At 41.0% G+C, this 15,512-nt stretch overlaps 1 protein-coding gene across 21 annotated transcripts in view; it reads left to right on the plus strand.

The window, feature by feature from the left end:
* The window catches only part of PICALM (phosphatidylinositol binding clathrin assembly protein), a 120,530-nt gene that overhangs the window by 75,222 nt on the left and 29,796 nt on the right, over positions 1–15,512 (plus strand). For 6 of the 21 annotated variants that reach the window (XM_005287533.5, XM_065581700.1, XM_005287534.5 and 3 more), the window contains exons 13-14: positions 8,705–8,857; positions 10,759–10,839. The exons of 10 other annotated variants lie outside the window; for them this stretch is intronic. In XM_005287533.5, coding sequence (XP_005287590.2) covers positions 8,705–8,857; positions 10,759–10,839 — 234 coding nt within the window. The remainder of the gene's footprint in view (positions 1–8,704; positions 8,858–10,758; positions 10,840–15,512) is intronic. 5 more of the 21 variants (XM_005287537.5, XM_065581701.1, XM_042855986.2 and 2 more) reach the window with 2 other exon arrangements.

Raw genomic sequence — 15,512 nt, forward strand, 5'->3', positions numbered from 1 at the left:
CCTTACTTAAGTTTTAAGATTTCAGGCTTTCACAAGGACTTCTAAAAGTTTTGCTTCATTCTCCAGTGCTTCACCAGCTGTGGTGGTGGTTTCAAAAATAGGATAATTAATCTGTATTTCCTTTAATACAAAACACTACTGAGCAAAGCACCTTCCTCAGAAAGAGAGTCGGTGGAGGGCCTGTCAAGCTATATGTTGAAATTTGCATGCTTAGGATGAGTCAGAATTTAGAAATGGAAAAAAAATATTAGCTGCTTTTACTGGTCTCCTTAGAACTTGTATGACTTTCTAGTACTTTGACTAGTCCAATTTTAAATGTCACAGGCGAAAGGGATTAATACCACTTCCTCTCAAAAACCACATCGTAAGCTAATATCTCACTATTTTAGCATTTCTGAAATTCAGCCTAAATTTCTCTTCTAGTAAGAGACCCTAATAATAGCCATTCCAGACTGTTCTATCTGCATAGGTATGAACCTCTTTTTAAATACTTGTAGAGATCATATCAATAGCTACAAAGGTTTCAGGATTGGCTGGTGCTAAATTGTTTTGGATTATGGGCCTGAAAATTCTTTTTGTTTTTGTTGCATTGCTTTCATCCAAATATCTAAGCAGCATTACAAACGTTAACCCTCAACACTTACGTCAGGTAGGTAAGAAGTATTTTCTTCTTCGAGTAGTGTCCCTATGGATGCTCCACTATAGGTGTGTCTGCACCCCTGCACCTCTGATTGGAGATTTTAGGTAGCAGTGTCCATTTGGCCCACGTACCTGCTCTCCCTTCTGCTTGCTCTTCCTTGAGGCTATCTAGCGCTGCGTGGGGCAAACCGCCCTCAGTTCCTTCTCAGCCGCTCTTGGCCTGAGATAGTGAGTAGCAATCTGGTTTACTTATCTCGTGTTCCATTATAGTTGATAGGGTTTAGTTTTATTGCTTCTTATAGAGTTTGTTTTTGTAGCATTTCTAGAGCTTCCATTTTCACTTTTCCAAAACACAACAAAAAAGGTTTTTTTCTTTCTTCCTGTCCCTGTCTCTCTCTCCCCCCCACACACACACCCTCACCCCCCCATTTGGGCATTGCCCCCTGCAAGGGGAATGCCCAGCTCCACCAGTTTTAAATGTGGCCTTTCCTGTGAGGAGGCAATACTGGTTACGGACAGACACTTCTGCTGTGTCCGGTGCCTTGGAAAGGCTCATATTCTGCAGAAGTGCACCTTCTGCCAGCAATTGAAGGCTAGATCCCAAAAGAACTGGGAGTTAAAGTTGAAACGCTTCCTCATGGAGGGTGCTCTTAAACTCGCATCCGACCCCTGAGCCAAATCCCTCCACGGCGAAGATCATCCCCAGAGCCTTCAAATTCTAGGGAGGAAGAACCACAGAGAAAATTGTCTGACTCCCCTTTCAGAACCTCCAAAAAGAGGGCTGCAAGCCCTCAAGCTGAGCTCCTGACCAGCCAGTGGAGATCCACAGTGCCATCGGTCACCTCGGCACCAGCGGCTCCAAAACACGATACCCAGAAGACACAGGATCCTTGGGTACAAGTTCTGCCATAATGCCTTAAAACTTGAAGGGGACAGGCTCTGAAGTGGCAGCACCATCTGCCAAAGATAACAGCAGATACCCTGCCACCTCTGCAAAATCGGCACTAATGAAGAAATCCTTGGCACCAACCGCCTCGAAACAATCCGCATCGGACTGCGTGCCTCATAAAAGATCGTCGGTACCAACGATTCAGCACCGGCAACATCTGATGGTAGTTTGCAACGACGGTATCGCAGGAATTTCACTTTTCTAGGGACATCATGATCGTGGCAATTCCAGAGTTCCTACTACTCAGTACCGGGGCTCTGGTACTGAACATGTCCTGCTCCCCCAAAATGACTAATGGCTTTGGGGCTTTCGCCTCTAGCTTTTCTGTAAGTTCCACCCTATTCCAATGAGGAGGCAGACAGTGACCAAAATGACAATGTCTCTGGCCTCACACCATGCCCCATCATTACAACAACCAGGACCCTCCCACTCACACTCCGGTCCCCAGCCCTCCTGGTATGGCCACGTGTGGGTGCCACTACTCATGCCTTGTCCTCCACCCTAATGGCCGTACTGGGACCCGTGGGCAGCATACAGGCACCATACTTCTCAGGCATCTAATGTCTCCTACAGAGAGTCTACTAGACAGTCTCCTACAGTCTCTGTATCTAGAACTCCAGCACCTCAGGAGGAAACTTTTCAGTAGCAGGAGGCCGGACTACAAGAGGAGACTACACAACCGACAAATATCTCCTCCTCACTAGCTGAGGTGGTGATGTCCTCTCCACCATTACTGGCCAATAATATCAAGTTTTTTCAGGATCGGTTAGAGGGTTGCTGACACATTACAAATATCTCTCGAAAAGGTGAAGGACACTCACCACAAATTGCTGGACATATTGCATTGCCCTTCCAGTCAACGAGATGCTTTTAGATCCTGCCAAGATTATCTGGCAGACACTAGCCTCTATTGTGCTGACATGTAAAAGGGCAGACAAGGAGTATTATGTGCCCCCTGAAGAGGCAGACTTTTTTTTATATACCCTCAGCCTAACTCTATTGTAGATGCCGATAATTTGTGAGGAAAGCAACAACATGCTAAATAAACCCCGTATGATAGAAACTGGAAAAGGCTAGACTTATTTGGAAGGAAGGCATACTCCTCGGCATCTCTGCAATTCAGGATTTCAGACTACCAAGCCTGAATGGCAAAGTCTGACCACATGAATTATGGGAAACTCAGCACCTTTATTGACCACTTGCCAGAAGCACAACGAGAACAATTTAAAGCCATCATCCATGAGAGCCAGCTGGTAGCAAGAACAGTGCTACAGATCACACTGGACACCATGGATACAGTGGCCCCCACTCAGTTTTGATGGTGGTGGTAATGAGGCGGGCTTCGTGGTTTCACCTCTCATGGCTACCAAAGGAATCCCCAAGAAAAAAGGAAGTTGGAGACCCATATTAGATCTAAGAGCACTAAACAGATATGTGAAGTCGCAAAGATTGAAGATGATCACACTAGCAACTATTCATCTCTGGAGCAGGGAGATTGGTTCTTGGCCCGCAACTTACAGTCTGCCTACTTCCCTGTCGCAGTCCTTCTGTCCAACAGAAGATTCCTCAGATTTAGCTTGGTGCAGGACCACTACCAGTACAGAGCCCTTTTATTTGGCCTCTTGTCTGCACGCAGGGTATTCTCCAAGGTTCTCTCCATCATAGTGGCACATCTACGAACATTAGGTATCAACATTTACCCATATCTGGACGACTGCCTTGTTCCTTCAAAGACTCCAGACAAGCCACCGAAGGGAGTATGCAACAGATTTGCGCAACTAGGTTTACAACTCAATACCCCGAAATCAACCTTGAGTCCAGTACAGTGTTTGGCGTTTACAGGGGGCTGAACTCGACACAGTGCAAGTGAGAGCGTTCCTCCCATGGCAGATTCAACACACTGACCAGTCTCTGATAGGGTGGGGAGCCCACCTAAACCATCACTGAGTTCAGGGCAAATGGTCCGCAACGGAAGTTGTGCTCCACATCAACCTTTTGGATTTAGGAACTGTCAGAAATGCCTGTGCAAACTTTCTTCCATTCATCGGGATACTCACATGAAAATCATGACAGACAACATAAACATAGCATGCACACTTTACATAAATTGTCAAGTGGCACCAGATCACCGTCCCTTTTTACAGAAGCACTAAACCTCTGTAATTGGTGCAGCCACCACAATGTACTCATATCAGCTGCTTATTTGCCAGGGGTACAAAATATAACAGCAGACAGTCTCAGCTAAAATTTCTCATGCGTCCACAAATGGGAAATGAACCCAGCAGTGCTCCACAACATATTTGGTCGATGGGGAACCCCAACAATAGACCTGTTTGCTACTTACCAGAACAAGAAATGTCCCTGCTTCTGCTCCAGAGCCGGATTGGGGAAACAGTCCCTAGGAGACACTTTCCTTCTTCAATGGGGCAGAGAACTGCCATACGCTTTTCCTCCATTCCCTCTGCTGTTGAAGGTCCTGTTAAAGATAAGGCAGGAAAAAGCAAGAGTTACACTGATTGCCCCACCTGGCTGAGACAAATGTGGTACCCATGGCTGAGACAGTTAGCAATGTGGCCTCCGATTCCTTTACGACAGACAGATCTAATCACCCCAACTTACAGATCCTTCAGCTCCAGGCTTGGCTCCTTTGTGGTTCCAACACAGAGAGCTGCTGCTCTGAGGAGGTGAAGGAAGTGTTACTACACAGTAGGAAACCGACTCATCATACTTACCTACATTGTACTTACCTGGGGGCAATTCCAATTAAGTTGCTCCAACATCTTCCTCCCTCCCTTTGATCCTAGACTATATACTAGATCTCCAAAAGACTGGTCTCTCTCTTAGATCGCTCAGAGTACATCTTGTGGCGATAATGGCCTTCCACCAGCAGGTGGATGGATATTCTGTATTCGCCCATCCAAGAACACACACATTCCTCAAGGGCATGGGAAACCTCTTTCCATACCAGATGCCCCACTCCAATATGGGACCTCAATCTAGTTCTAAAGACCCTAACTAGACTATCCTTTGAACCTATGGGCAACTGGCTCTCTTCTACACCTGTCAATTAAAACCATCACCTCAGCACGACAAATAGGGAAAATAGCAGCATTGATGGTGCACCGACCCTTCATGGTCTTCTTTAAAGATAAAGGCACTCTGAGAGTACACCCGAAGTTCCTGCACAAGATGGCCTCATTTTTCCACATGAACCAACTCATCCACCTCCCGACCTTTCTCCCAAAACCACACTGCAACAACAGGGAGGCAGTACTACATATGCTTGATGTTAGGAGAGCTGTAGCATTTTATTTGGGTAGGACAAAGTGCTTTAGGAAATAAATCTGAAATCTTCCTCTCCATTGCGGATAGATCCAAGGTCTTCACAATATCAGCTCAAAGGCTCTCCAAATGGGTCTTGAACTGCATTAACTATTGTTACCGTGCCCATTACCTGCTACCTCCATCAGGAATTCACACACGCTCCATGAGATCCATTTCCACCTCAGTCACATTGGTTAAAGATGTTCCCAGCCCAGAAATCTGCACAGCTGCACATGGGCCTGTGGTCATACTTTTGCGGAACACTATGTGATTACTTGAGACTTCTTTGGCTCCACAGTAGTATCATCAGTAATAGACTGTACTCTGAAGCCACAGCCCCCCCATATAGGATACAGCTGTGAAGTCACCTACAGTGGAGTGGTGATGAATCCTGGTTACATCCCACCTGAGGTACATTGCGCATAAACTAAGAAGACCCATAGGGACACTACTCGAAGAAGAGGAAGTTACTCACCTTGTGCAGTAACGATAGTTCTTTGAGATGGGTCCCTATGTGTAGTCCACAACCCGCCCTCCTCCCCTCTACTTTGGAGTTCTCAACAAAGGGGCTCTGCAATAGAGAAGGAACTGAAGGCAGTTCATCCACGCAGTGCTAGTTAGCCCCGAGGCTGAGCAGGAGGGAGAGAGGGAGGGAGAGCACATGTGCAGGCCGAATGGACACTGCTACCTAAAATCGCCAATCAGAGGCAGAGGGGCGCAGACACACTTACAGTGGAGCACCTGTAGGGGGACATATCTCAAAGAACCATTGTTACTGCACAAGGTGAGTAACTTCCTCTTCCCCATTTTACAGATGGGGAAACTGAGCAATTAAGTGACTTGCCTGAGATCATACAGCAAGTCAATGGCAGAGGCAAGATTGGAACCTGAACTATTTCCAGTCCTGTGCTCTAACCACTGCACAGCATCCCTCCCTTAGGTAAATCTCTAATGTTGGTAATGTTTGTACCTAGAGAATGATAGTTTAAGGGTATATGTGATAATGAAAGGGTAATGGACCAGGTATAACTTGGCTTACAATGGGGCTTGAGCGCCTACATCAGTTAGGCATGTCTGAAAATTTTATTCACCAATCCATTAAGGATGTGCAGATGGATGTACAGCCAGCTACAAGGGCATTAATATTTTGGTAGTGTCTTGAGATTCTAGTTTTCTAAACTGTTCAGATCTAGGGGGATTAGAAGTTGACCAGCTATTCAAGAGCGGGAACATGTTGAGTCACTTAAGAGTTTTTTTTAGTAACATGATAGAAGCCACTGAAAAAGTTGAGGGTTTCTTTTGTCCTCTGCTGTTGCTGAAATACTTATAGTGCAGTTATTTGCGAAGAGAAGTTGGCCTGCAAAATGGAAAATGACTGTTTGGGGGGGGAAAAAGTCTTTAGCTCCAATACAGCAATACAGGCTGGATTCTGCCTTCACTGTGCAAGCAGGGCTCCCATTGAAATAAATGGGGGCTGTGCATATCCAAGGGTGGAACATGGCTTTAAGAACTGAAAATTGCTGCTAGCAAGAGAGCATGCTTCTCTGTCATGCTTCTTATGCTGAGTATGTAAGGACCTAAATGAACCCAATGTACTTCAGTCTGATGAAGTTGCATTTCTTATATCAAAGTGTAAGTACAGTAAGTCACACTGAGAGCTAGACAAAATTGGAAATACATTAATTGGAATCAAGGTGGGACAGTAGGTAGAATCTAAAATTTTCAAAAATTACGATCTGATTGTTGAAAAAAAATGGGCAGGAGGTTTATAGCTTTTTACTAGTGTTTTGACAGTGTTACTCGACATTCAGGTGGGACAAACAATACTAATGCAGTCTGAAACTTGGTGTTCAGGGAACAGAAGCTGTTCCAGTGTGTTAAGTAGCCTTTTCATTGTGCACATAAAATACTAAGAGCTCCATTTACAATACCTTTAAAGCAACATAAACTGATCAACACTTTTAAAGCTTTCTTTAGTGTTCTCTTAAACCTTCTGCTGTTTTTGTCTGAATTATTTAATCAAACAGTTGGTGCATAATTGAAAAAATGAAGTATTTGCAAACTATAAAGGACCATACCTAGTGTTTTAGTTGCCTGACTGACTTGTGTGTTCTGTTTTGTCAAGTGCCAATATGTACCTTAAGCTTCAGAAATCAAAAGGCAGAAGATGTATTTTGAAACTTCTATAAACTTGGAGTTAACCATAGTTTGTCTTAAATGTTCTATTTTCTGTTGATTACAAGGGAAGGAAATACAACCAAGAGAGGACAAAACTTGGAAGGGCAGGATGTCAAATGAAAATCTAATTTCATTCACACTGTTTTAATCTGCTTGTGCCAGAGCTCAAATTTTCTTGTATTAGCACCCATTGCAGACAATGATTACAAGATTTTGACGTTAAAGCCTAAATTGTGGGTAAGGCACATGAGCATAGGATTTTGTATTGCCATTTTATAATAATCTTATGGCATTATTTAATAGTGCTTGACCTTTACTAAAGCAGTGTTTGTCAAGCAGTTGACTAAAAACCATTTTCTTACAAGGCCTCTGAGCTATTCCTCTCTTGCAGTTGAACCTAACTGAATCTGGGGCAAATGTAGGTCTGTGGTTTTTTTGTGTAAAATAGTCTAAGTCTGAAGCCAATTTCAAAGTGTTTTTTAGATGCTAAGAAAAATTGCAGCCACAATTCTGAAGTTTCATGTTGCTCAGAGCTAAGGTGAGACTGAAAGCTATGATTTAGCCTATCTTATGCAGTACTTGTTGTGGCAAATTGATATGAATTAACTCAGATTCATGCTGAGTATATAATATTTTGCAAGTTGCATTTGAGAAACTATGACAAGTCTTAGTTTGATCTGGGAGAGCTTTGGATGAAATCAGTTTGTCTCTACAGCAAAGTGTAAAAGTGCCAGAAATTGAAAACTACTACTAAAAATAGCAGAATCACAACTATTATTCAGGAATTCCTGTATAGTTGTATTATTTAAAATAGTAAATTGCAGTTAGAGCCAGGTCCAACTCCCACTCATTTCAGTGGGAGATCTGAGGTCTTGCATAGGGCTGAGGCAGCAGTAAAACTAACCCACCTTCTGCCACCTGCTAATCCATGGGGTTGGTGCTGACTGGCTTGACCTACTCTGTTCCTGCTTTCGGATGGGAGGGAAAAGAATACCTTACCAGCCCACCTCAGCAGGATTTGGAACTCCCTTTTGTCCACCTTTGACTTCTTTTAGCCGGATATATTCCTGTTGCTGTCAAGCCCCAATCCCAGCCTGGACTTTTTTTTTTTGGGGGGGGGGGGGGGGGGGCAGGCAGCCTCAATTTTGGCTGCTGCTTCTTGAAGCAGAAGCAGCCAGGTTTTGCTCCTTTGCAGCCAATGCTGCATTCCTACTGAGCTTATTGCTGCTTGTGTTCCAAGTAATGGGGAGACTTTCTTTTGTAGAAACAGGAAGCAAAGTATGGTATTTTTAATCCTGTCCTTGCATACATTCTTTCTAGAAAATAACATGGCATTTAGAGACTGGGTAAGGCTGTAATTTTGTCTTAGGTTTTTCTCACCGGTTTACTGGCTTACAATTCTGCCATGTAAATTACTAATTTGTATTATGGTAATACATTGGAATCTCATTCCAGAACCAGTACCTGTTGTTCTAGATGCAGTGCAGACTAAAACAGTCGCTGCCCAGAGAGGAAAACAATGTGAACTCTTATCTCTTCTGCTGTTTCTAATAATTAATTCCTTACTAATTCAATTCCCCTTTCTTCTTTATCTTACTCGCTGGCATTGCACAGATCCATTCTCTGCTACTGTTGATGCTGTTGATGATGCCATTCCAAGCCTAAATCCTTTCCTCACCAAAACTAATGATGCTGTTCATCTGTCTGTTGTATCTTCTGATGTATCTACTTTCACCACTAGGACACCCACCCATGAAATATTTGTTGGTAATGTACCTTTTAGCTAAATAACTGCTATAAAATATTTCAGAAATTGAATTATTTTTAATCAAGTAAATTTTTTCCCGAGAAACAAACTAAAATCCGTGTTCTACTTTTGATTATTGGTGTGGGCTCGCTGTTTCATTTTAGAACTAGATGTACTAGACGTTATCATAGCTATATTAAAAATTATTGCTTAGTATACATAAGTAGTCATTGTCAGACATTTCGAAGTTGTAGTTGAAGCATTCTTGCTCAAGTATGCTTATGTAATAAAGGGCTCTGAAATAAGTATATTTAAAGACCATATTTCATAAAATTCATAGGCATGCAAGAATGAGAATGGATGAAAATGCCGCTTTTGCTTTTGTTGGATTGTCATGACCTTGTTGTAAACGTGGCAGTTGAATCTGAATTTCTTTGGAGGCATGGAGTTTTTGTTTAGAAATCGTAGTTTTTTAATTGTGGTGATAACATTAATATTGACATCACTGATCTAAAATATCTTGTTACTTTATTGACTTTTAAAAATTCTTCTTCACTCAGCGGACAGGTAATAGTTTACCATATAAATCACCATTTCTATAACTTGCTTAAAAAACAACACCCCTTTCCCCCCCCACCCCCCGCCCCCACAACTTTAGCCACTGTAGACAAAACATCAGGGCTGCTATGTTAAAAATCCTCCTAAAACTTGTGTTAGGGGAGGTACATAGTAATTGGATTATTTCTCAATGTGAAGAATTGTCAGTTAACCTATTAAAAAATAAGACTAATTACATGACAGCTTTTGTTTTTTAGAGCAAAGCTATTTGTGAAGACAGTCTGGCAGATCTTTTATTTTCACAATAAAAAATTTTCTTGAAATTGATCTTGGGAGGGGAAGCCTTGATAAGTCTATGTAAAAACCAAGTCACAACCTAGAATATATACTTATAGCCAAATCATAATTCCCTGAAAACTAGGTTTTTAATGTGAAAAAAGTCCCATAGGCATTACTTTAACTGTATTAGTACAAACAAGTTGCTACAATGTAAATAGAACAGGAGTACTTGTGGCACCTTAGAGACTAACAAATTTATTAGAGCATAAGCTTTCGTGGACTACAGCCCACTTCTTCGGATCCGAAGAAGTGGGCTGTAGTCCACGAAAGCTTATGCTCTAATAAATTTGTTAGTCTCTAAGGTGCCACAAGTACTCCTGTTCTTTTTGCGGATACAGACTAACACGGCTTCTATTCTGAAACCTACAATGTAAATGTGATTTTAAGATAACTCCTGGTTCTTTAGATCATTTCAGTCCATTTGCCGAACCAAACCCCCTTGTGGCGGCAAAATATGAATCCACTATTAATCCACTATTCAACTATATTATTATACTTCAGGTATTAGAGAAAATGCCCTAAGGTTTTTACAGAGACAGGGTGGGTGAGGTAATATCTTTTATTGGAGCAGCTTCTATTGGTGAGAGACAAGTTTTTGAGCCACACACAGCTCTTCTTCAGGTCTGGGAAAGGTACTCCCCATGTCACAGTAAAATGCAAGGTGGAGCAGATTGTTTAGCATAAATAGTTGGCACTTGAGGTTTTTACACTCATTTGTGTCTTCCAAAGATGTAAAACATGACATTTGAGCTAAAAAATGTACATGTGTTTTAGTTGTAATTTTGCAACAGTGTCTTTCCCTTGATGTTCTAGATAATATAAAACTTGTTTCCATTTTTAAGGTGTTTGATATATTAGGTTTCCTCCTTTGGTTCCATTTTATGATTAGAGTATACACAGGTTTAGTTTTTTTAATTTCAGTTCAAAGTATTTGACAGTATAAATAGTATGTTTTGGTTCTTTTCTTTCTGTAACTCTTCCTATTCTTTCTCTGCTCTTTCTGTTCTGTGATATGACTTATCAGATTCATTTTGTGGCCCTCAAGCTTATCCTAATGCTTCTCATTTCCGCAATGAGCCCTCTACTGTAGCTGGTCTATTTGGAGGTAGGTAATGTGATATGGTTTTATCACAGACATAGCAACTTGAATTAATTTGATATGTGCCTAGACAGTGGTTCCCAAAATTTAACAACCTGTGAACCCCTTTCACTAAAATGTCAAGTCTCGCGAACCCCCTCTTAAAAATGAATGTTTCCAGGGATTTTCTCCTTTACCTGAGTATAAATTATAAAAGCAGTGATCTTGGAAATATAAAATTTTGTTTTTGACATGCTTATTACACACTACGTATTATTAATTATTATTTATAATTACGTTATTTTTATTACATTATGAAAACGGCAACACTCTTCCAAGATCTCACTTCCGTAGCTTGTATCACTTTGAATAAGCTTGTTATGAGACAAGGCTCCTATGTTTCATCAAGGAGTATCAGATTTGAAACAGCATGAAGATATTTAAGAAGCCAACTCAAAGAGTTCCTCCTACACAAGCATTCAGGTCTTGAGCAGTCCAGGCAAACAACGCATGTTACAACAAAGCTTAAACTTGTTCTTCATAATAATTTTAAAAACAATACTAACTGCCTATTTAATTTTAAAAACAGCAAAAAATATCCACTTCCCTTTCCATTTCTTATAAGGAGTCTTGAAGCTTAAATCTCCTCAGTATGATAAATATGCTTGCTTTGATCTGTGTAGTTCTTGGAAGTCCAGGGGCTCCAGGCTGCTGACCCCTTGCTGTCCGGGGTCCCTAGGAACAGCTCTGCCCGCCATTAGGGAATTTTTTCCCCAAGAACCCCCTGTAACATTTCATGAACCCCCAGGGGTTCACAAAGCCGAGTTTGGGAACCACTGGCCTAGAAGAAGGAAAACCTCTTGATGTATTAGTTAGCTGACAAAACTGCATTGTTTTGATATATTGGCTAACAATTTCCAATTACTCATGTATCATTGCTTACCTTAAATGCATCATTGCAGATAGACAAGTGATTGACAAGACAAGAATGTCTACAACAAAGTCCTTTTAATATGAAAAATGACCTTAGTCAATTTCAAGGATGGAATGAATTTGTGTGGAATTCTAAACTGCTGTGTGCATGTGACAGAAGTAAACATTTTAGTGAATTGCATGTGTTTGTTTGCTGCTAATTTTAGTGGCAAATTTGATTAAATATAGTTGTAAAACTCATTCTGTGCAACTCCATGAAATTCAATACTTTTCCATTTACAATGTTTTCTTTAAAAAAATAGTGATTTACACAGGGCCCTATTCATAAGTGATTTTACCCTACCCCAGTACTCTAAGGTGGATGAGGAAGAGATACCAAAATTTAGTTAGGGGGGGTCTTTTTGTGTTCTGCTGACTGGTTTATTTGCTGGCATACCTTCCTGTTTCCCTCGTTCTTTATCTCTGCTTCTGTTGTAGAGCCCCGCTGTGCTAGGTGAGTCCACTGTTTAAAGACATCTGTTGTGTGAAATTATTGGTTTCTCCACTTGCAGGGTTGTAATGTGTCAATACAGCAACCTGATACTCGTGCAACCCCCGCAATGACATTATAGTGTGTCTACAAGTCATTATATAGGTTGTCAATCACTGGCTATCTGGTGTGGATGTGCATTATGGGCCCTGTTGCTGTTATAGGGGTGTCTTCTGAGATTGTCAGAGGAATTTTTGTTTGAAGACTCATCAAAATTGCCTTTCAGTGAAGTATACAGGAATTGCTTAAGTTAGAGAAACTAACCTCTTGGGTAATAATTCATAGATTTCAAGGCCAGAAAGGACCATTGTATCATCTCATCTGACCACCTGTGTACCAAAGGCCATACAGCTTCCCCAAAATATTCCTGGAGCATATTTAAAAAAAAATAATTCAATCTTGATTTAAAAATTGCCAGTGATGAAGAATTCACCATAGCCCTTGGTAAATTGTTCCAATGGTTAATTATTCTCTGTTAAAAATGTATGCCTTATTTCTAGTCTGAATTTGTCTAGCTTTAACTTGTAGCCATTGGATCGTATTGTACCTTTTTCTGCTAGTCTGAAGAGCCTATTTATTCCCCCTATAGATACTTATAGACTGTGATCAAGTCATCCCTTAACATTCCTTTAAGATAAATAGATTGAGTTCCTTGAGTTCTATCACTATAAGGCATGTTTTCTAATCTTTATTCTTCTGGCTCTTCTCTAAACCCTCTCCATTTATCAATGTCCTCCTTGATTTGTGGATGCAGTATTCCAGCAGCTAGTGCCAAATACAGAAGTAAAATAGCCTTTCTACTCCTAGTCAAGATTCCCCTGTTTATCCATCCAAGGATCACGTTAGCGCTCCAGATTGCAGCATCACATTGGGAGCTCAAGTTCGGCTGATTATCCCTCTAGCCCCCAAATTTATCTGAGTCACTGCTTCCCAGGATGCAGTCCCCCATCCATTTAATTAGAATTCTTCCATGCACATTTAAAGGTTAATGAAAAAGCAATGCAAAGCAAAAAGCTTACTCTCTATCAAGAAAAACATGCAGAATCATTGGTTCTTGCTAACTCCTGTTTTCTCATTTCCCGGCGGGATTATTTTTTGCTAAACACAAACTCCCTTAAGGATTTAAAGTTGGGTTTTCCCCTCCTCACTTGCTAAAATCTTCAAAATAAACTTGTGGCTGAGTAATTGACTGGGTTGGTGGCAGAAACCCAGGGGTAAAACTGCCCTCCCCCACTCCACAGTTATAAATTGATGAGTCCCTAATGCTGTTCTCTTGATTTGTTTCTTACAGCTGAAAAAATCCTAAAGTATGAGAGCCGGACACTTGTTTTGCAGAAGCAGACTCATTTTCTAAAGTAAAAGCATAGACTTTATTTAAATCAATCTTTCTGTTTCTGCAAAGATTGTTTTAAAAGAGCCACATTGTATCCTGCCAGATGAATTCCTCACTAAAATTTGAAATCTCTGAAATGCACTTATTTCCCTTGTCTTGCCATTAAACACAGTGTTTAAAGTTGCTTTGTAATAAAAATTAGCTGTCTAGCAGTTCTTTGGCTCTTTATTGGTGCTTTTGCTTCAACTTAACTGTGTGTTCCTTTAAGGCAGCTAAAATGGTGTGACTGGTAATGGAAATTTTATTTCTCCAACGGGTTTATATTTTGTCAAGGTTAAACAACTTTAAACACTAATTTTGTTGAGGTGAAATAGTTTTTCACTGTAGATAAACAGATACATTTTAACAGAAGTAAGAAAAGTGGGGGGGGGGGGGGGGGAGTATGGTCTTTGATCAATTGTTTCTTTTGATTAAGATACTTTTATTCCTAGGTAAACTTGATCTTGTCTAATCTCCTTTCCTTGACTCAGTGGTATAAAAAGCAGAGCTGCTACTGTTACACTCATCAGGGAAACAAGTTTTAAAATGTTAAATATTTTTATGGTGCCTTTCATATAATAGTTATCTTACTAATTTATCCGCCAAAGTAAAATGGCAACAGTTGCAATAAACACTTTAAATAAAACTCAGTATTAATTTTGGTTTTATTTTCCTGTATTTAATATAGTGAACTGGGGGGGTAGTGATAGCTCAGTGGTTTGAGCATTGGCCTGCTAAACCCAGGGTTGTGAGTTCAATCCTTGAGGGGGCCACCTAGCGATCTGGGGCAAAATCAGTACTTGGTCCTGCTAGTGAAGGCAGGGGGCTGGACTCGATGACCTTTCAAGGTCCCTTCCAGTTCTAGGAGATAGGATAGGATAAACTTCCACTTATTACCTAGTACTTAATAGTATATTAAACTTCCAAGGTGGTGGTGTACAAACATTAAATAATTCTTGCAACATGTGAGATAGTGACTGCCTATTGATTCTGCAGATGCACAGAAAATGAGGTGGTATCGCTTCTGACAGGGCCACAGTTAGGGAAAGAACTGAAATTAGAATTTGTCTGACTCCCAGCCCCCCGCCTTAATTACTAGACATATTACTACTGCATTCCACATAGAATTGTATCAAACAGAACAGACATTATAAAAATATTGGTAGTAACAGTGTCCAAGTAGCTTCTATTATCAGTTGGCTCATAGTAGATTGTCTTTGTACCTTGGTGAGAAATCTGCCCTAGGAATGTGATTTGCTGCAATAAAACCATGCTGTTAAGTAGTCGCACTCCACCTGTTAGCATAGAGACATGGGAGAATTTGGCAGGGAGATTATATGAACAGTGTTAAGCTTGAGGAGGATTCTCTACCCACCCACTTTCCGTTTATGTAAAGGTGTGGTGGTGGCACAGCTGTGAGCATTTGGTAAGAAAAAGCTGTATATTATTTAGTCCTAATCTACACTAAAAATTTTAGATGGACCTAACTATGTTGCACAGGGTTGTGAAAAATTCACATCTTTGAGCCCCATAGTTAAGCTGATTTAACCCGCGGTGTAAATGTATCTAGGTTGACAGAAGAATTCATCCATCCATCTACATACCACTATTTGTGGAGGTGGATTACCTACATAGACAGAAAAGCCCCTTCCATTGATGTAGGAAAGCATTTCTACATGATGGCAATGCAGCTGTGCTGCTATAATGCCTCTAATGGAGACATGCCCTAAGTCTCACCCAAAAAATGTTAGTGTCTTGGGATTCTGTGCCTGTATATTGCTGACCTTGCCTCCTGGGAATCTGTTGGGGATAAAAAGGCAGCCCTTTTTAAGGGAAGGAAAATGGATTTGGAAAACACTACTTGGC

The sequence above is a fragment of the Chrysemys picta genome, chromosome 1 (genome assembly GCF_011386835.1).
Source record: "Chrysemys picta bellii isolate R12L10 chromosome 1, ASM1138683v2, whole genome shotgun sequence".
Classification (NCBI taxonomy): domain Eukaryota; kingdom Metazoa; phylum Chordata; order Testudines; family Emydidae; genus Chrysemys; species Chrysemys picta.